Here is a 21,801-nt window from a genome sequence, read left to right as displayed (position 1 = left end):
ATGGCAAAAAAGGATAGGCTGGGGCCCTATTACGGAGGGCCTTGAATGATGAACCAAGAGTTAGACTTTAACTTGCCAGATAGTATGGAGCCCTTAGAGCTTTCTGAGCTATGTGAAGTAGAGAACAATGGAAGAAAAATGTGGAAGTGTGAAAGATTTTAGTAATAGAGGCCAGGCGGGTGGCTCATGCCTATAATCCCAGCACTTTGGGAGGCTGAGGTGGACAGATCGCCTGAGCTCAGGTGTTCAAGACCAGCCTGGGCAACATGGCAAAACCCCGTATCCACAAAAAATTTTAAAAAATTAGTGGTGCGCACCTGTAGTCCTAGCTCCTTGGGAGGCTGAGGTAGAAGGATCATCTGAGCCCTGGGAGGTCAAGACTGCAGTGAGCTGTGATCATGCCACTGCACTCCAGCCTGGGTGACCATGAGACTGTCTTTAAAAAAAAAGGGGGGGGGGGGGCTGTAACCCTGTCTTGATCCTTTATTTCAGTATATTACCCAATCCTTGCTCCCCTCTATTTTAATCACCTGCAGCCCTCTGTAATCTTTCTGAACACTTTGTATCTTCAGAGTGCTCTTACATTATCTAGACTGATGCTTACAACTATATAAGTAGATCTGGCATTAATCCTGTTTTATAAAGAAATACCCACCGGGGGTTTATGTATTTGCCCAAATTAAATAGTTACAAAGGTGAGTAGTTAGAACTTGCATTTAAACTTCTATTCTCTGGCTTTTTCCACTACATTATGACACAAGACCCTGCAGAAAGGCTTCCAGAAAACATCAGACTGTTTCTCACTTGTCCCATCCAATCTTATATCAAATAAATTGTATGCAGCCTTAAAAAGTTATTTGGAATTTTAAAAAACTCTATTAGCCCAAATTACCTGAAATAAACTCCTGAAAACTGGCTTGTTCCCCTAATGTTTATAAAAAATTGACTGAAAACACTCATTTTAAAAACGAAATTCTTGAATTTATTTAAATTACTGTCTTGCAATGAGTTGGCCAGGAGGACCGCATTTCCTTGTTAACATATATGTAGACCCATGAGATAAATGGGAAAAGTGTGATTGCAATGGCAATAGCCAATTGAATTCTTCCACCAGCTGGATTCCTATAAAGACACAAAAATTATTATAAATCAAAATCCAATAAAAAGTATGGACTGCTTTGGAAAGAAGTATAAAGACTGACTTGATAAAACACATAGTTATATTTTAGTATGTTCTCATCTCAGTTGTTTTATAGAAATATAACTCATTAATTTGTAGAAATTCTTTATATATATGCTAAATATAAATCCTTGTTTATATGTGTTACAAATACCTTGTCCCAGTTGACATCTTTTGAGGAACAGAAGTCATTGATTAATTTGACAATGGTAAAGTTGATCTTTTCCTAATGATTTTTGAGTTCTATTTAAGAATTTCCCTCACCAAAGTCTTGAAGGTATTTATTCTCTAGTATAAGTTTTATCGTTTTGCTTTTTTATAATCTGTGTGATCCCCTTGGAATTGATTTTTATGCAAGTTGTGAAAGTAGGGGTTCTTTCACTATTTTTCCAAGTGGATATTGAATTTATCTAAGCCTATTTATTGAAAAGACTGCCTTTCGTTGCTACCTTGAAGTACCATCTTTGTCAAGTCAAAACTACATATGTATAGATCTGTTTCTAAATTCTACTCTCTTCTATCATTTTATTTATTCATCCATTTGCCATTATATGGTTAGCCTTCCAATTATTTTGGCTTTCTTCAGTTTCTCCCATAATGTGTTATAGTTTTCTGTGTAGAGATTTTGCATATCTTTGCTAGATTTGTTCCTAGGGAGTTAAGTTTTTGAATGTTTTTATAAATGGTAATTTTTTGTTTTATCACTTGTTACTTGCTGATAGAAATGCAGTTGATTTTTGTATCCTGATCCAGTGACCATACAAAACTCACTTATTCTAGTAATTATTTAGATTCTTTTTTATTTTCTATACATGTCACCCAGAAATAATGAAAATTTTATTTCTTCTTGTCTAATCCTTGGACATTTTATATCTTTTTCTTGCCTTATTTTACTGGTTGGGACAATAGCTAGAATGGCGTTGAATAGAAGTGGCAGTATGGCCAACCTCATCTCATTCCTGATCTCAGAGAAAGTTTTCAGCTGTTTACCATTAAGTCTCAGGGTTTAGTGCAGATATCCTCTATCAGGTTAAATTCCCTTCTGCACTACTTTCTAAGAGTTTTTAACATGAATGGATGTTGAATTTTATGAAATGCTATTTCTGTATGGATCTAGAAGATAATTTCTTCTTTCATTCCATTAATGTGGTGAAAAACATTGGTTGGTTTTTTTAATGTTAAACTAACTTTGCATTCCTAGAATAAACCAGACTTGGTGGTTGGGTTATACATTGCAGGATTTGACTTGCTAATGTGTTGTTTAGGAATTTTCCATCTGTGGTCATGAGTGAGATTGTGTAATTTCTTTGTTTTTTTTTTTTTTGTCATGTTCTTGTCAAGTTTTGATTATCTGTCCTCATAAAATTAGTTGGGAAGTATTTCTTTTTTTCTGTTCTCTGGAAGTATTTATTGAAAGTTGGTATTATTTTTTTCCTTAAATGTTATGTAGACTTCTCCAGCTATAAAATTTAAATTATGAACTCAATTTCTTTAATAGTTATGGGACCATTCTGAGTATTTCTTCTTGTGTAAATGTTGGTAAACTGTATTTTTTCAAGAAATCTGTCTAATTTATATTTCAAATTTATTGGTGTAAAGTTCTTCATAATATCCACTTAAGATTTTTACAATACTTATTAGATACATAGTAGTAGTCTTTTTTATTCCTGACATTTGTTATTTGTACTTCCTTGTGATCTTATTTCCTTTTTGTCTTGTCAGTCCTTATCAATGTCATAAATCATTTCAGATAATCAATATTTGACCTTAATTCTCTATTTTTATGTTGATTTTTTTATTTCACTGATTTCTGTTTTTATGTTTATTTTCTTCTTGTTTCTTTGGGGTTTAACTTGCTGTTCTTTTCCTAATTTCTTGAAATAAAAAATTCCTAACTCCTGGAAGCTTGAAAAAATATACTTAAGGCTATATGTTTCCCTCTAAGCATGATTTTTAGCTGCATCTCACACTTTTTGATATATAATATTCACCTTATTCAGTTCAAAATATTTTCTAATTTCTATTGTGATTTCTTCTTTGACCCAAGTGTTATTTGAAACTATTTCCTAACTTCCAAATATACAGGAATTGCCTAATTATCTTTTTGGTAATGATTTCTAGCTTAATTGCACTGTGGTCAAAGAACATACTCTGCAGGATTTCAGTCCTTTGAAATTCGTTGGCACTTACTTCATGGCCAAATATATACTCATTTTGTAAAATACTCAATGTGCACTTGAAAAGAATGTGTATCTTGCCATTATTGGTTTCTTATTGTGTGATTAAAATCTTTTATATCATTATTTTTATTTTTTGTGTTTGTTTGCTAGTAACTGAGAGGTGTGTTAGTCTCCCAAAATGACTGTGGCTTTTTCCATTTTTCTTCTTAGTTCTGTCAATTTTTGTTGTATCTATTTGGTGGCTGTGTTATTAGGTCCATACAAATGTAGCATTGTTATTATCTTCTTAATGAACTGAATCTTTTGTCATTAAAAAGTGTCTTCTTGGGCCGGGTTTGGTGGCTCAACGCCTGTATTCCCAGCACCTGGGGAGGCTGAGGCAGACAGATCACAAGGTCAAGAGATCGAGACCATCCTGGCCAACATGGTCTCTACAAAAAAACACAAAAATTAGCTGGGTGTGGAGGCACATGCCTGTAGTCCCAGCTACTCAGGAGACCGAGTCAGGAGAATTGCTTGAACCCAGGAGGTGGAGGCTGCAGTGAGCCGAGATTATGCCACTGCACTCCAGCCTGCGGCGAGAGCGAGACTCTGCCTCAAAAAAAAAAAAAAAGGTGTTTTCCTTTGGCATATTAAATCTACTTTCTAATATAAAATTGGACCTGTTCTTCATACCATTACACCAGAGTAAATTCTAAACAGATCAAATATTTAAATGTACAAATGAAACCATACAGGTATTAGATGAAAACTTAGGCAAGTTACTTTACAACCTGAGAGAGAGAAGGTTTTCCTAACTATGACTCCAAATTCAGAAGCAATTAAGGAAAAGAATTGATAAGTACAATTACATAAAATAAAAAGATAAAAAAATAAAAGAACTTTTCATGGCAAAGCCTTTGCCTAAGCAAAGTTAAAGGAAAATAACAAACTGCAAAAAAATCTTTTCAGCTTACATCACAGATGGAGCTTCTAAAAACAGAAAAGACTAACAACCTTAGAGTCAGGTTAAACCTACATTGCTCAGAGGTAGACCAAGATTTTTTATAGAAAAATAAATACAAATGGCTCTTAACCATTTGAAAATGTGCTCACTTTTGCTCTTAATAAGAGAAATGTAAGTTAAAACTACCCCTTTCTCAACTATCTGATGAGTAAAAATTCAAGATTTTGATAATATATTCTGTTGGCAAGGCTATGGGAAAACAGACACTGTTAGCTATGGCTGGTGGGGATGCAAAATGGAGGAGCCATATGGAGGGGAATTTGGGAGTAAATAGAAAGTTTTTTCTGTAAGATGGAGTCTTGCTTTGTTGCCAGGCTGGAGTGCAGTGGCGCGATCTTGGCTCACTGTGACCTCTGCCTCCCAGTTCTAGTGATTCCCCTGCCTAGCCTCCTGAGTAGCAGGGACTACAGGCACACGCCACCACACCCAGCTATATATATATATACATATATATGTATATATTTTTTTGTATTTTAGTAGAGACTGAGTTTCACCATGTTAGCCAGGATGGTCTCAATCTCCTGACCTCGTGATCCACCCGCCTTGGCCTTAACTATCTGATGAGACAGAGTCCTGCTCTGTCTACTATCTACATAGCAGAGGACTGGGTGATTAAACTATGGAGCTATCGGCAGAATAAGAAAAGTTTTTCTATACTATAGAATGATCTCCAGGATATAAGTGGAAAAGCAAGTGGAATACAACTGTGTACAGTACACTGCCAGTTACCTAAGATAAGCAGGAATAGAACTAACTGCACACATTTGCTCCACTGAAAAATCATGGAAGGATAAACTATAAAACTGAAAAAAGTTTCCCCCATAGGGAAAGGGAAGATACAGGGTTGGGGGCTGGAGAAGCTACATTTCTTTTGTGTTTTTTTCTTTCTCTTTCCACCTGGTTTTACTGGATAGATTTCTTTTGATATATCTTATTTTATAGATTTGACTTTCGAGCCATGCAGATATTTTACATAATTATAAAATAATATCAGTATATTTTCAATACAGTTATCCCTAGAAATAAATGAACCTGTGTATTCAATTGGTGGCATTAGCATACAGAACAATTATGCCCAGTAATTTGAGTATACATCCCTTAGTAGGTTATACTCTAATAAACAAAAACAAACAAAAGAACCTGTTTTCATTAGTCATATTATTATTTTGAGATTGCATTTGCATTATAGAATAAATCAAATGGGTGATTATGTTGAGGTCACTGAGACTAGAGATTTTGCCATGTTTTAAAAGGAGATACAGATATAAAATGTCCAATAAGGTTAATGAGAACTGGTGCCTCTGAATTTAAGTAGTTAGTATAAACTCATAAGATACTTTAACTTTAAATGTATACATGTACATATATATGTATCTATGTATACATATACCTTTATGACATATATAAATTCATAAACATTGCAAACACTGCTGATTCCAGGTCTGTGGCATAAAACATGATCCTGGGTATAAAATGACTTTGTGATTTAACATCTTGCATACCAGAAAGCAAGGAAGCTATCAAAGATTTACTAGGGTCATGTCAGAAACAATTCAGGAGCCAACCTGAGTAAGTGCCACTGGCCAAAAATGGGATGGTGTGAGCATCAATAAAGACAGTAACTGTCATGGACTGAAACACATCAAGTATGTTTAAATTGGCCAGATGCAGTGGCTCACACCTGTAATCCCAGCACTTTGGGAGGCTGAGGCAGGCAGATCATGAGGTCAGTAGTTCGAGACCAGCCTGGACAACATGGTGAAACCCCGTCTCTACTAAAAATACAAAAATTAGCTGGGCATGGTGGCGTCCACCTGTAGTCCCAGCTACTCAGGAGGGAGGAGAATTGCTTAAACTTGGGAAGTGGAGGTTGCAGTGATCTGAGATCCTGCCACTACACCACTCCAGCCTGGGTGACAGAGTGAGACTCTGTCTCAAAAAATAAATAAATAAATAAATAAGTATGTTTAAATCCATGACTTTTTAATGGTACTAAACAAAAATAAAGAAACAAGACTCATTGGTCACCGTTGGAGAATGCCCAGGTAAGAAACAATATATTTTAAAAACTGGTAACTAGGCCGGGCGTGGTGGCTCATGTCTGTAATCCTGGCACTTTGGGAGGCCAAGGTGGGTGGATCACCTGAGGTCAGGAGTTCGATAACTGGCTGGACAACATGGTGAAACCGTGTCTCTACTAAAAATACAAAAATTGCCCATAATCCCAGCACTTTGGGAGGCCAAGGTGGGCGGATCACTTGAGGTTAGGAGTTTGAGACCAGCCTGGCCAATATGGTGAAATCCTGTCTCTAGTAAAAGATACAAAAATTACCTGGGTGTGGTGGCCTCCATCTGTAGTCCCAGCTACTCGGGAGGCTGAGGCAGGAGAATTCCTTGAAAGTGGGAGGCAGAGGTTGCAGTGAGCCGAGATCATGCCACTGCACTCCAGCCTGGGTGACAGAGCAAGACTCTGTCTCAAAAAAAAAAAAAAAGAAACACACAAAAATTATCTAGGCATGGTACTGTACACCTGTAGTCTCAGCTACTTGGGAGGCTGAGGCAAGAGAATCGCTTGAACCTGGGAGGCAGAGGTTGCAGTTGCAGTGACCCAAGATCATGCCACTGCACTCCAGCCTGAGCAACAGAGCAAGACTCTGTCTGAAAAAAAGAAAAGGAAAAAAAGGAAACTGGTAACTAAGGGAGAGAATTAACTTCTTTTCCTTTCATTTTCTTCTGATGATCTGTACCTTGGAGTAGCCAACGGATAAATAAGTGGACATTTCTCTTTATAGACGTTTTCCAGCTAATAAACAAGTAGTGATATAACTAGAATATCACAGTTTTGCAAACCAAACTAACTAATGGATTTAGGCAGTACTTATCAAAGACTATTAACATCAAAGATAAGCAGCTGGGTGTTATGTATATTATGATGGGAATATATAGCATCATTACTTAACATGAAGTAATCAATAATAATAATAATAATGCCAGAATCTCATCAAGTCTTTAGATCTAACAACCAAGTTACAGAAAATATAAGGCACGGAAGGACAAACATTTAAAACTCACAATACTGAAGTTATTCCTTCATTTTTTATATGATGATAGAGTAGTTTTTAAGTGCTTATCTTTTAGAGATATATTCTGATATACAAAGGAAACAGTATGATATGTGGGATTTATTTCAAAATAGTTCAGCAAGCCAGGCATAGAGGCTCATGCCTGTAATCCCAGGACTTTGGGAGGCTGAAGTGGGTGGATCACTTGCGGTCAGGAGTTCAAGACCAGCCTGGCCAACATGGTGAAACCCCATCTCTACTAAAAACACAAAAATTAGTCGGGTGTGGTGGCACATGCCTGTAATCGCAGCTACTTGGGAGGCTGAGGCAGGAGAATCACTTGAACCTGGGAAGTGGAGGTTTGCAGTGAGCCGAGATAGCCCCACTGCACTCTAGTCTGGGGAACAGTGAGACTCTGTCTCAAAAAAAAAATAGTTTGCAGTGTGGTGTGGATAAAGTTTAGATCATTGTTGAAGCTGGGTAATGAGTACATCTGATTCACTATATTAATCTCTCTGCTTTTAATATATATTTGAAAATTCAAAATAAAAAGTTTAAATCAAAAAATTAAAAATATTCATAAATTTTTTTTTCCTCCAGTAATTGCCTTAGATTCTACTTTGTTGTTAAAATTGCAATACTGGATTTCATTTGGCTGGTGTTTGTAAATTTTTTTCATCTTTTGACTTTAAATCTTTCTATATCAGTATAGTTAAGGGTTATCTTTTATAAGCAGTGTAAAGTTGGGTTTTAAATCTTTTTATATATTTTGAAAATCTTTGGCACTTAACTGAAATCTTTTTTTTGTTGTTGTTATTGTTTTTTTTTTGGGGGGGGAACGGAGTTTCGCTCTTGTTACCCAGGCTGGAGTGCAATGGCGCGATCTCGGCTCACCGCAACCTCCGCCTCCTGGGTTCAGGCAATTCTCCTGCCTCAGCCTCCTGAGTAGCTGGGATTACAGGCATGCGCTACCATGCCCAGCTAATTTTTTGTATTTTCAGTAGAGACGGGGTTTGACCGTGTTGACCAGGATGGTCTCGATCACTTGACCTCGTGATCCACCCGCCTCGGCCTCCCAAAGTGCTGGGATTACAGGCTTGAGCCACCGCGCCTGGCCCCTTAACTGAAATCTTTACATTTAATGTAATTTCTGATATCTCTAGGTTTAAATCTATATCTTAACACATGTTTACTATTGGTCCTCATTTTTTTCTGTTCCCCCTTCCCCTTTTCCTGCCTTCTGTACTCATTTTAATGCTATTAGTGGTTACTCTAACAATTAAAACATGAATCCTGGACTTACCAAAGTCTAATATAAATGGATACTTTCACCTCTTCTCACACAATTAAAGAACCTTAGAAAACTTAAATTCCATTCACTGTTTTCCAGATTTTATGTCACTGTTGTCATGTATTTTTATCCTAGGTAAGTTTGGTTAACATTCATTGATCTGTACACACACATTTATATTGTCTTTGCTCTTCATTCTTTCCTGAATCTCCATGCTTCCTCCTGAGATCATTTTCCTTCACCCTGAAGAACACACTTTAGGCTGACAACTGCCTATGACTACAGTGGGCCATGTAAAAAACTATGGTTTTCGTGGACAACAGTGACCATGAAACTTTTAAATAAACTATTATTGGCTTCTCTTAAGAAAAGGGAAGATTTCTTTCAAAATAGTATTATTATTTTTTTTGAGACAGAGTCTTGCTCTGTTACCAGGTTGAAGTGCAATGGTGTGATCTCAGCTCACTGCAACCTCTGCCTCCCGTTCAAGCAATTCTCCTGCCTTGGCCTCCTGAGTAGCTGGGACTACAGGCATGTGCCACCATGCCCGACTAATTTTTGTATTTTTAGTAGAAACAGGGTTTCAACATGTTGGCCAGGATGGTGTCAATCTCTTGACCTCGTGATCTGCCTGCCTTGGCCTCCCAAAGTGCTGGGATTACAGGCGTGCATCACCACGCCCGGCCAAAAGATTCCTGTTCTTACTTCTATGGCAGTATGTTCACTTACTACCTGATTTTATCAGCCTTGAAGATGTGATTTTAACTAATGAGTTGAATACTTACTTTGAGGAACTGCAGCACAGGATCATCCACGCTGTAATAATCACCAGACCAGACAGCTCCCTATAAAATGGCATACATTTCAGATTTTGGAAGCGGCTACAAGTGAAATGCATATCATCCCATTGTCTCCATGACCACTTGATAGTGCATTCTGATTGGGTGACTCTCCCCCAAGATCTGTGGCATCTATGGCATAGTTTCAAGTCTGACCATGATTCATAAATTACTTTTTTCCAAATAATTTAAAGCCTTATATGAAAATATATTTCATCTTAAAAGGCAGATATGAGATCCCCGACTATGCCCCAATTTATAAGTGGATCACCCCAAAAGGAATATTTTTAAAAACCACAGATATATCACTTTTTTCAGGTCTCTGGAAAAAACAGTGCAACTAAGAAAATCCCAGATTTGATCAGTCACTGTTTTTACATTTTCAAAGAGGCTTCAGTGTTAGGCAGAATGAGCTCAAAGCAATACATAATCTGTGTACATCCTGCAAGAGATTGGGTCACTTCTTAGGGGAGAGGAATGACTTGTAGTACAAATCAGACTAATAATCTGGGGGTGGGTATATGCTTCTAGATATATGTATTACAAGTACATATCTTTTACAAAGAATAAAAAGCAATCACTTCAGCCATAGTACCCCTAGAAGCCCACCCTGAGTTCACCATAACTCATGGGCTTCATGCTGGAAATGATTCAGACCATCTGGTCTACATTCTCAGCTACAGACCCAACCTATAGATTGGCTCTCCAGTTTTCTAAAGATTGGTGCTTATAGCAAAGAATCACCTTTTCAGTGATGTTTAACTTACAGGTCTATGAGTTTTGTTGTTGGCAGATATCAGTAGGGGTAGAAAAGAAAGGAAAGGACCTGTTCATAAGCCCACGGAGACAAGGGTGGGAGGAAGAAAAGGAAGAGATGATAAAATAGGAGAAAGTGGGCCGGGCAGAGTGGCTCATGCCTGTAATCTCAGCACTTTGGGAGGCCAAGGTGAGTGGATCACAAGGTCAAGAGATCAAGACCATCCTGGCCAACGTGGTAAAACCCTGTCTCTACTAAAAATATAAAAAAAAAAAAAAAAAAAAAAAATTAGGCATGGTGGTGCATGCCTGTAGTCCCAGCTACTCGGAGGCTGAGGCAGGAGAATCACTTGAACCCAAGAGGCGCAGGTTGCAGTGAGCCAAGATCACGCCACTGCACTCCAGCCTATCAACAGTGCGGACTGTTGTTTTGAGACTCTCATCTCAAAAAAAAAAAAAAATGGAGAAAGTGGTCATGACAAGGAGATGATAAAAGATATACCAGGGCACGTCTAACAGGCTGACTTAAAGTACTGACCTCTGAGATGGCTGGTCGTACTTGTAGATAAGATTCTGGCTTAAACCAGAGCTGAATCAGAGACTGACAGGGTCATCACCATATTATACTGGACTGAGTATTACTGTATAATACCCTTGCTAGTGACAAGGGGGCCAAAGTCCAACGGCCTGACGGTAGTATCATATGATATGTCATGACTGCTAGTAGACTTGATAATGAAATCTAATAGACGTGCACAAACAACATACATACAGTGCCTCGGTATTTTTCCATGCCCCGACCTCACATGCCTTATACAGAAGCTTGAATATGTTCCCATGCACACCCAACACCCCTCCACAGGGCAAAAGCCCCTGCTCACCTGCCTTCTTCCTCATGTAAGATGTTCTGTTGTGTATGACGCATGAGGTAGTACGCCAAGCCAACAGCCCACACCGTACAAAAGAACGTGTGTATTGCAGAGATACTTTTCCAAATAGCATTACCTAAAAATAGACATCCTGATGTTGTTAATCATTGAATCACAGCCCACAGAAAAGTGATCTTTTTTTATGTTTTGCCATAGTTGGCTTTCAGAAAGACATTCAGACCTCCTCACCCCCATCGCCCCCTTTTTTTTAGGACAACACAGAAGTCATAGCAGTAATTATAAACTTCAATGGCCACTCTTGTTTGGGTTGCTCAGCAGCTCCCCTTCCTCTGACGATTCCTCTTATTTTCTTTTTTCTTTCTTTCTTTTTTTTTTTTGAGATGGAGTCTTGCTCTTGTTGCCCAGGCTGGAGTGCAATGGCGCGATCTCATTGCAACCTCTGCCTCCCAGGTTCAAGGGATTCTCCTGCCTCAACCTCCCAAGTAGCTGCGATTACAGACATGCCCCACCATGCCTGGCTAATTTTGTATTTTTAGTAGAGACAGGGTTTCACCATGTTGGCCAGGTTGTTCTCAAACTCCCAACCTCAGGTGATCCACCCGTCTCAGCCTCCCAAAGTGCTGGGATTACAAGCATGAGCCACCGCGCCCGGCCCAATTACCCTTATTTTCTTTGGGGATCCACCATGCTAACACTCCCAGTCCACGTTTCCTAGCCAACTGGACTTTGGCTAGGTCAATCAATGCATGTTATCTCCTCAGCCACAGTGATTTGTATCAGCACAAACAGACAACCAATCAAAGCCAGCAACTGCATTTTGAGACTTTGGTAGAGTGAAGAAACACAGGCTATATTCCACGGGGTGTGGTATCGTGAAGATGTGAATGGGGAGGGGCTGCAGGGCCACTGTGTGGAGCCCAAGAGTGAAGTGAGCATGACAGATGGTGGAACTGAGAGGTGGAGAGAAGTGGATGTTCCCAGTCCACCAGCCTGAAGCCAGCACCACTCCTCACCTTTTCAGTCAACTGTACCAACTTTTCTTCTTAGCTCATAGCACATTTGAGTTCTTTTTCTAGTTTGTATCTAAAGGAGCCCTAACTGATCTACCTTAAAGATGTAGATGGAGTTCTAGGAGCCTATACAAGAAACCTAGGCATCTAGGGAACTAGAATTTTCCCCACCACGGTGAGACTCATTAGTCTTTATTCTAAGACCCCTGAGAATATTCGAGCCCCGCTAGGAGAAGCTATTTTAAAGAAAGTGAATAATCTGTCCTGTCATTTCTATAAAACAGAAGATGCTGTTTTACAGCAGATCATTCTGACGTTTTCCTGAAGATGGGTGAGGATGATTAGATTTAGCCCCTCTTATTATGAGAAATGAGAAGAAAGGCCTAGAGCGCTCCGTTTGACTCCTGGGAGTTGGGCAGATAGACCCGCGTTATCATGAGGAAATCCGATTTGCTCCATTTAGAAAGAAAGGCTTATACCTGTGACTTGAGGGTTAAGTCCAACAAGCAGGGTCAGTACTGCAGGTATTATGTACACCACCTGTTAGCAAACAGAGAGAAAATTACATGAGTTAAGATGTATACCCAATACATGAGATGTTCAGAGATATGTAGGAAGTAAAGAAAGATGAGATCAGTGGCTGCTGTTCTCCATGATTTGCTTCTAGGTTTCAATGGTGATGGACAAAGTGGTAGATTCTGCTTTTGTGCCACTTACCATGTCTGCCTGCAATTTTATCTACCTTTCTTCTAGACTGTAGGTTATTCCAGAAGCAGCTCCTCCTCCTCCTCTCCCCCCTCCCCTCTTCCTCCTTCTTTCTTTCTTTCTTCTTTTGAAACAGAGTCTCACACTGTCGCCCAGGCTGGAGTGCAATGGCCTGATCTCGGCTCACTGCAACCTCCGCCTCTTGGATTCAAGTGATTCTCCTGCCTCAGTCTCCTAAGTAGCTGGAATCACAGACAGGCACCACCACGCCTGGTTAATTTTTTTTTTTTTTTTGTATTAGTAGAGATAGGGTTTCAATATGTTGGCCAGGCTGGTTCCGAACTCCTAATCTTGTGATCTACCTGTCTCGGCCTCCCAAAGTGCTGGGATTACAGGTGTGAGCCACTGTGCCCGGCCTTATTCATTTTCAACCTCTAGCACTGAGCACAGAGTTTAGGTCTTACGACACTCTAACATGCTCTGGGTTTCTCTTCATAACAAATAAATCTCCTTTTACTAAAAAAAAAAAGAAAAAAAAAAGACGCTAACTTTCCAGTCTCTCCCAAGCAACTTTCATGCCCAAATATTGGCCTTTCCCCACTTGCATAAAAGAAAATGTTCTTTGAAAAGTAGGGCAGGAGCAGCCAGGATGCTAGACAGCCCTTTCCACTGGGCTTGACCCAGTGGACCATCAATCCCAGTACTGCATCTCTGTGAGACTACAGAAAGTTTTCTAAGAATGCATACGCAATCAGCTGTGCCCAGTAATAAGGTCAGGCTCTTCATTTTGGAAACTGCTGATACATTGTCTGGAAATGAGAAGACTGGTCCTAATGAGGCCCTATTCCTAAGCCTTGCTCATAGCAAGCAGGCTCTAGCCAAACTTAGTATTGTGTGGGCATGTGTTGTTGGCAGGGAGCAAGTAGGGAGGGTGGGTTTATAAGAAGGATGGGGCTTTTGGTGCTTATGTCAGAGACCATTAGCTTATTTGGAAGTTGTCAGAACTGCATATTTAAGTGATCTGATTTTACTACACGCCTATCTTGACCCAGGGGAGAGGAAGTGTTTGGATTACAGACTCTGTCTTCATCTTTCCTATTCCGTCTCTAATGGTTATTGGAATATTGGCCCATATTGACATTTCCATGTCAGGTAATCACTAACAGGTGGACATAAATCACTGAGGATCTTCTTAAAATGTAAATTACAATGCTGGAGGTTGAGGGAGGGGGCACAAGTTTCTGAGTTTCGTTAGCTCTCAGGGGCTGCTGTTACTGTTGACTCAAGGACCACACTTAGAGCATAAGAGGTTAGTTTTCTCCCCGTGAAAAACCACATGGCAGCCAAAGAGAGAGTGTTAAATACACGCATACAAACACACACACAGGCATCATACAATATTTATTTGTGCTGTCTATAAGAAATGCTTCTCAGAAAATAATAATAATAATAATAAAAGAAAAAGCCAGGCATGGTAGTTAATGCCTGTAATCCCAGCACTTTGGGAGGCTAAGACAGGAGGATGGCTTGAGGCCAGAGGTTCAAAACCAGCTTAGGCATCATGACAAAACTCCATCTCTACAAAAAATACAGAAAATTAGCCAGGCATGGTGGTGTGCATGCAAAGTCCCAGTTACTTAGGAGGCTGACGCTGAGCGGGGAGGATCACCTGAGCCTGGGAGGTCAAGGCTGCAGTAAGCTGTGATTGTACCACTGTACTCCAGCCTGGGTGACAGAGTGAGACCCTGTCTCAAGAGAATCTTTTTTTCCATATTATATTGTATTGTATTGTTTTCATATTGTAAACATGAACAAAACAATCCTTTAAATAATAGTTTCCCAAGCAGTTATGACCTGTTAATCCTTTTAATCCTGTTAATGCTTTTGTCTATCTTGAATGAAATTTTAAAAATCTGAGGCCAGAGAGACTGAAAATAATTGTTTCTAATACACAAGTTAAAAAATGTACAGTACAGCCAGTTGTGGTGGCGCATGCCTATAATCCCAGCTACTCGGAAGGCTGAGGTAGGAGAATCACTTGAACCTGGGAAGTGGAGGTTGCGGTGAGCTAAGATCACGCCATTGCACTCCAGCATGGGCAACCAGAGGGAAAGTCCATCTCAAAGAAATAATAATAAAAATTTAAAAACCCATGTACAGTACAAATAATAATGGAATCAGCAGAACCCACTTATAATGGTCTTTTGCATTTTTGTTAGTGGATTAAAAAAAGCTAAGTAGGACAGATGTGGGGGCTCATGCTTCTAATCCCAGCACTTTGGGAGGCCAAGGCAGGCGGATCATGAGGTCAAGAGATTGAGACCATCCTGGCCAACATGGTGAAACATCGTCTCTACTAAAAATACAAAAATTACCTGGGCATGGTGGTGCACACCTGTAATCCCAGCTACTCAGGAGGCTGAGGCTGAAGAATCGCTTAAAAACCCGGGAGGCGGAGGTTGCAGTGAGTAGAGATCTCAACACTGCACTCCAGCCTGGCAACAGAGCAAGATTCTATTTCAAAAACCAAAACAAACAAACAAAAAAAACTAAGTATATCATAGTATTCATTTACGATATTTAGCTTTATTCAACATGTAGTCCTTGAGTACTATGGCAGTCATTCCTAATATCACTTTCCTTGTCCACCTGCCACTAAAAAAGCTGAAAAAGTCAATTTGTTTTCTCAGCTACCTCTGGACTTCTTGAAGGTAGGGGTGGTCCTGCTTCAGCAATGAGATGGGAAGAGAAGTCTTTTTGGGGCAAGGCTGATACTCACAACATTTTACAGTTAACATGCATGGATACAGACCAATCAGAATGGAACCCTAAGAATATGGCATACGGGTATATACAAACTAAATAGCAGCCCTAGCCAAAGGGCTTCTTGGGAACGTTTTCCTCTCTGACAGAAGAGGAGAAAGCACAGGAGGAAAACTTATTTTGTTCCTGCCTTGCTTCATCCTCCTTGGGATGCTCTTTTCTGGGGATGAGATGTTTGGAGCTGCGGCAGCCATTCTGTGAACGTAAGAGGAGATATCACCGAACCATTAAGGATAGCAGAGAAGAAAGGCAGAAAGCTCAGGTTCTTGATGACACTGTTGACTTAAACAGGTACCTCTGGACTGCTTAAATGAGATACTCTGTATTTTAATAAACTGATGCTGGTCAAGTTTCTATTATTTGCTGCCATATGTGTTCTGATACAAATATTCTCCATGAGTACGGTGAAGCAAAGAACACAGAAATGACTCGGGCCAGCCCCCAAGGCCTCATATTTGCTTACTGGTGCATCCATTCATTCTTGCATTCATTCAAGAGTCACTACAGGAAGGATTTCTATAAGGGATCCTCTAATGAGGTTGCTTGAAGACTACCAAGAAGAAGGAAAAATGATTCTTGTCCTTGTGGGAGCCGGCACACACACAGCCAACTTTAATGCAAAGCCCAATGTGTTAGCACAACAGAAAAGGTCCAAAGGAAGAATGGCTGGAGCCTACAGGAGAAAGGTAGAGAGATTTTTTGGTTGAGACAGCATTTGCAATAGCTATTGAAGCTTGGGGAAAGTATGGTATACAGGAATTCCAGGGCAAGGTACAGTAACTGTTAATTGCTGGATTAGGCTTCAGTGACCAAGCCAGGAAGGTGGGTTGGGGCCATTCTGTGGTGAGCCTTGAATCCAAGTTGGAGAGTTTCAACTTAGAGATCTTGGGACATGACAAAAGCATTTGAAGCAGAAAGTGACATACAGGAGATGCTCTAGGAGCAGAAGAGATTAGAAGCAGACAGAAGAGTTAGGAAGCGGTTCTAGGGGTCCAGGTGGGAGGGCTGAACGGTGAATGAGGGAGGATGTGTACGGGGACGTGGGGTCTGTTCTTCCTATTATATCATCTGAGCATGAATGAAAGACAAAATGTGCAGGTACTATATAGGTAAGCAATTAGACCTAGATTGTTTAATTTTTTTTTTTTTTTGAGATGGAATTTCACTCTTGTTGCCCAGGCTGGAGTGAAAGACAAAATGTGCAGGTACTATATAGGTAAACAATTAGACCTAGATTGTTTACCTTTTTTTTTTTTTTTTTTGAGATGGAATTTCACTTTCGTTGCCCAAGATGGAGTGCAATGGCATGATCTGGGCTGACCACAACATCCGCCTCCTGTGTTCAAGTGATTCTCCTGCCTCAGCCTCCCAAATAGCTGGGATTACAGGCATGTGCCATCACGCCTGGCTAATTTTGTATTTTTAGTAGAGGGAGTTTCTCCATGTTGGTCAAGCTGGTCTCGAACTCCCGACCTCAGGTGATCTGCCCGCCTCTGCCTCCCAAAGTGCTGGGATTAAAGGCATGAGGCACCACGCCCAGCCAATTGTTAATTACCTAATTTTTTAGAGATGGGGGTCTCGCTATGTTGCACAGGCTGGCCTGAACTCCTGGGCTCAAGTGATTCTCCTGCCTCAGCCTCCTGAGTAACTGGAACTACAGGCCGTGCATGCTCAGCTCAAATTTATTTTGTTTTTTGAGGGGATCTCCAAGTCATTGGTAAGGAACACAGGAATGTTAACAATGACTGAGATTCTGGACAAGGACGACTCAGAGAATGATTCTGCTGATAACAAAAATGGGTGTGTCGGGAGAAGGAGTAAATTTTGGAGGGAAATATGCTAGGTAGGTCCTTGGGGATATTTGAGGAGCAGGGTGACATAAAGGTGAATATACGCAGCAGGAGTTTTTTGCGAATTCATCATTAAGCTGGATGTCTGAGACTTGTCTGCAGGGAAACAATATTTGGAATTCAAGATAAGGGACAGGGTGCCAGGGCAAAGGCAGTTTGATTTGATTCAGAGGCATAATGATCTGGATAAGAAATATCAGAATGTGGTTTTACTGCACTAAAAACAAAACAAAAAAACTGATTAGAATTTTGTGTTATAATTCCAAATGCCATCATCCTTGTTACTCCTCTGTCAATATTACTCTAAAGCCTAAGAATAGTCTCCTTGGTGATACTATACAGTCTTGTGTATCTATATTGAGAGAAATTGGGCAAAATTCAGATATTTTAGAAGATAAAAGATATTTAGAAGATGTATGGGACAATGTCCCCCTCCTGCAAATGGCTCAAATTGGAGCACTGCTTTTACGAAGACTGTAGGTTTTGCAGGATTTAATATTTCTTTTCTCTCTCTCTCTCTTTTTTTTTTTTTTTTGAGATGGAGTCTCACTTTGTCACCCAGGCTGGAGTGCAGTGGCACAATCTTGGTTCACTGCAACCTCTGCCTCTGGGTTCAAGCAATTCTCCTGCTTCAGCCTCCCGAGTGACTGGGGACTATGGGTTCATGCCACCACGCCTGGCTAATTTTTGTATTTCTTGGTGACGATGGGGTTTTACCATGTTGCCTAGGCTGGTCTAGAACTCCTGACCTCAAGTGATCCGCCTGCCCTGGCTTCCCAGTGTGCTGAGATTACAGGCGCTAGCCACCTTGCCCAACCAGGAGTTAATACTTTCTATAAATATAAGTAACTGAATTAGCAGAACCACAGAACTTAAGCCTGCTATTTCCTGGTCAAAGGTTTGCATTGAGTTTCTGGCTAGAAACTAAGAAACGGTTCAACTGGTCGTGAGAAGCCTACTCTAGGTCCTAAAGAAAGTGTCCTCAGTTGAGCCATCTACCCAAAGGGATTACTGCAGAAAGACCTGTTTCCAGAAAATTCGAAATTGACACACACATGACATTAGAACGCTGATCCTGCCTACTGATATTTTAGGAAAAAGAGTTTACCAAGGGTTTGATTTTTAAGTTTCTAAGAAAATTACGCAGGCAGCAGAAGTAAAGACATAAAACCCTGTATTTTGTGCCATTCCCCAATTCTTCCAAATGGAGGAAAGCCTGGAAGAGGCTCATACTCACCACCCACAGCTCTGCATCTGGGTCATTTACCTGGAACGCCAGAACACCAAGGTGTTAGCAGACATCCTCTTGTCCTGTTCCATTCCTTTTAAATTCATTTGTTAAGTACTTTTAAAAAAAATTAATTTGTTAAGTGCCAGACACTGCAATAGGAACCGCGGATACAAAATCTGAACAGGACATAGTCCAGTAGATGAGGATGGGTGAAGGGGTTTCTTTCTGGCTGACACAACGGATGTTTTTAATAGGCAGCCTCATGTTTTTGAAAAGCCTTCACAGGAGCTCTGGAGAGGGCTCTTCAAACCCAGAATGGGTATTTTAAGGGCCCTCCACCCCCACCCCCACCAGTCTCAAAAAATGAGGGAAATTATTATGAAGAGGGTCCCCAAGCCGACTTGAAGGGCTAACGATGCTGTAAAGGGTTTTGTCCTGCTTTGTCTCCTAGGCCCTGAGATGTGTTCTGTGCCTCCTCAGGCTGGTCATTAAGGCAGGTGTCAGGGCCGCTTCCCAGGTGTGAGGTCCCCTGGGAACTTCCACTCACTGAACTAGCCCTTTCCAGGGTATGAGCTCGGGAGGGGCCTGCCAGGCCAGATCCCGGGGTGTGACTCGTTTCCATGAACACACCGCGTTTCTTAGACGGTGAAGAGGCTGGGGGTTCCCCAAGCAGAAACCCAAGTCCCGTCCTCCCCATAAACAGCGCCCCTGCGACTCTGCCGGCTCGCCGGTCTACACCGCCCGCCAGGCCAGGGGTGGAGCTGGGAGCCCAGCGGGGCCTCCTCCCACCGCGGCCTCCTGACCTGCACGAAGGCCGCCAGCGCGAAGAAGGCGGCCATCAGCCCGTTGCAGGCCCGCCACAGGGCCGGCGCCATGGCTCGGGGAGCGCGGGGCCGAAGGGCGAGTCCTGCCTCGTCCGGGCCGGCCCCGTCCTTCCGCGGAGGGACCGAGACCCCGCCCCGGCCTCGGCCCCCAGGGGGCGCTGCAGTGGCCGCGGTCCGCGCCGGGACGGGAGCGAAGGGCGTGGCTGGAGCCAGACTCAGAGTCCCACTCAGCCCGCCCCGAAGGCCGCGAGGGGTGGGCGGCGCCGTCCGCGTTTCGCGGATGGGAAAGCGAATCCCACTGGGAGCGCAGGGCCGGGCCGAGGTCTCACAGCTCTCGGCGGAGGAAGGAAGTGGAATTTGAACCCATATAGGTTCAACTCCAAAGCCTGTTTTCACTAAAGCTACCTTCCTCATCTTTAAAAAGGAAAGAAAAAGAAAAGGAAAAAAGGAAGGAAGGAAGGCGGGGGGCGGGGGGGGACAGGGAGATAGGAAGAAAGAAAGAGAGAAAGAGAAAGAAGGAAAGAAAGGCGGATCACCTGAGGTCAGGAGTTCGAGACCAGAGTGGCCAATGTGGTGAAACCCCGTCTCTACTAAAAACACACAAAAAATTAGCCGGGCGTGGTGGCAGGAGCCTGTAATCCCAGCTACTGGGGAGGCTGAGGCAGGAGAATCGCTTGAACCCGGGAGGCGGAAGTTGCAATGAGCCCAGATTGTGCCACTCCACTGCAGCCTGGGCCACAGAGTGAGACTCTGTATCAAAAAAAAAAATAATAATAATAATTGTTTTTAAATAGAGATTGTGTGTGTGTGTGTGTGTGTGTGTGTGTGTGTGTGTGTGTGTGTGTATGTATGTTCTGTTTAGTATTTATGCATTTCCTTACTAGCTCAGGAACTTTCAAATCCCTGTAAGCATTATGGTAATTTCTACCGTGACGACAGTGATATTAACATCTTATACGGCTCACAGCTTTTCCGCAGACAGGCTCATTTATCTTCATGGGCTTTTATTATAAAAGATACTTACATATTGTACATATTTACAATTCTCTCCCACCACCAAAACCAACAAAATTTCCAAAATCGCTCATGAATTTCTTATGAACTGAAGACACTAAAATATTCACTGTTCTCCCTCAGTCTGTTTTCGTCTTTTTCTGTTTTGTGATTCGCCCTTCTGCTTAGTTATTCCCCGGGGCTCATTTACACATCCATAGGCCTCATTCCTGCTGTTCTGAAGAGCCTTTATTGCTTCAAATCAGGAGCTTGTGTGCCTGTCCTCCTTTCCTTTGAGCTAAATCTCCTAAAACTGTCTAGGTTTTTTGTTTTTTTTTTTTTTTTTTTTGTCTCTTTCCCTCCCAGTTTCATTCTTTTCATGAAACACTTATTTCAAGAACGTTGTCTGCTCTGTGCCTGGTGCTGGGACCAGGCGGGGAGCCTGGTGGCTGGCAGGGTGTGGGCATGCGGTGTTTGCAGAGGTGTGACTGGGACAGGGGACCAGCACTGGGTGGAGTTCCACCACTAAATCAGCCCTGGGGTTGGAAACAAGCCAAGACCACCCTCACTGTCCTTTTCCTTATGTTAGGTACAGTGAACTCCAAGTTTCTCTTCAAAGAATCAGTGTGTCAGTGTGCTCAGCTCTCTTATTCTTTAATTCTCCGTTTCAAAGTTTAACTCCCTTGTAGTTTCAGTAAAAGCCTTTTCCACCAGTTCTACTCAGTAGTTCACATCTGTTTCCCCGCCCTCCCCTGCTCTCTCCTGACTCATCTGGGTCACCTGCTCTGGTCACCTGCTTTGATCCCTGGTTACATGCTCTCACCTGCCCGGAACCATCCTTCCCACCAAACTACCCACTCCACCACTCTGACTTGTACCCCTGCTCTCTTTAAAATAGCCAATATGAATTAGACTAGGCTGTGTGGTCTAACCCTAGCCAACAGGGGAATGACACAGCAGTAGGGGTGACCTCCGTCGGGAATAAGTACCCTTTCCCCTCCCTTGCCCAGGTGTGTGCTCACCACTGTTCCATCTGTGAGCCGCACCCTTCTATAGAAGTAAATTGCCTTGCTGAGGAAATTTATATTCCAGGGCTACTTCTTTTGCGGCTCTGAAAATTTTACATGCAACACTTACATAAAAGAAAAAAAGGAAAGCAGG

General features: G+C 41.6%; 1 protein-coding gene across 3 annotated transcripts; it reads right to left on the bottom strand.

The window, feature by feature from the left end:
• Window positions 1-441: 441 nt before the first annotated feature.
• TMEM220 (transmembrane protein 220) lies at window positions 442-19,838 on the bottom strand. 3 transcript variants are annotated; one of them, XM_032280263.1, is made up of 6 exons: window positions 19,627-19,802; window positions 18,830-18,859; window positions 12,694-12,754; window positions 11,196-11,319; window positions 9,505-9,564; window positions 442-1,122 (listed from the first exon to the last, which is right to left on the bottom strand). In XM_032280263.1, the coding sequence occupies exons 1-6, from the start codon at window positions 19,696-19,698 to the stop codon at window positions 987-989; spliced, it is 483 nt and encodes a 160-aa protein (XP_032136154.1). In that variant the 5' UTR covers window positions 19,699-19,802; the 3' UTR covers window positions 442-986. The 3 variants fall into 3 exon arrangements, with proteins under 3 accessions (XP_032136154.1, XP_032136155.1, XP_032136156.1); XM_032280265.1 differs by lacking the exon at window positions 442-1,122 and adding an exon at window positions 5,243-6,141 and having other exon boundaries at window positions 19,627-19,780; XM_032280264.1 differs by lacking the exon at window positions 18,830-18,859 and having other exon boundaries at window positions 960-1,122; window positions 19,627-19,838.
• Between the last annotated feature and the right edge of the window lie 1,963 nt (window positions 19,839-21,801).

This window comes from Sapajus apella, unplaced genomic scaffold, assembly GCF_009761245.1.
Source record: "Sapajus apella isolate SASKATOON/1434 unplaced genomic scaffold, GSC_monkey_1.0 scaffold12, whole genome shotgun sequence".
Lineage (NCBI taxonomy): Eukaryota > Metazoa > Chordata > Mammalia > Primates > Cebidae > Sapajus > Sapajus apella.
Note: the sequence above shows the minus strand (reverse complement) of the source record. Positions and strands in the feature narration are given on the sequence as shown.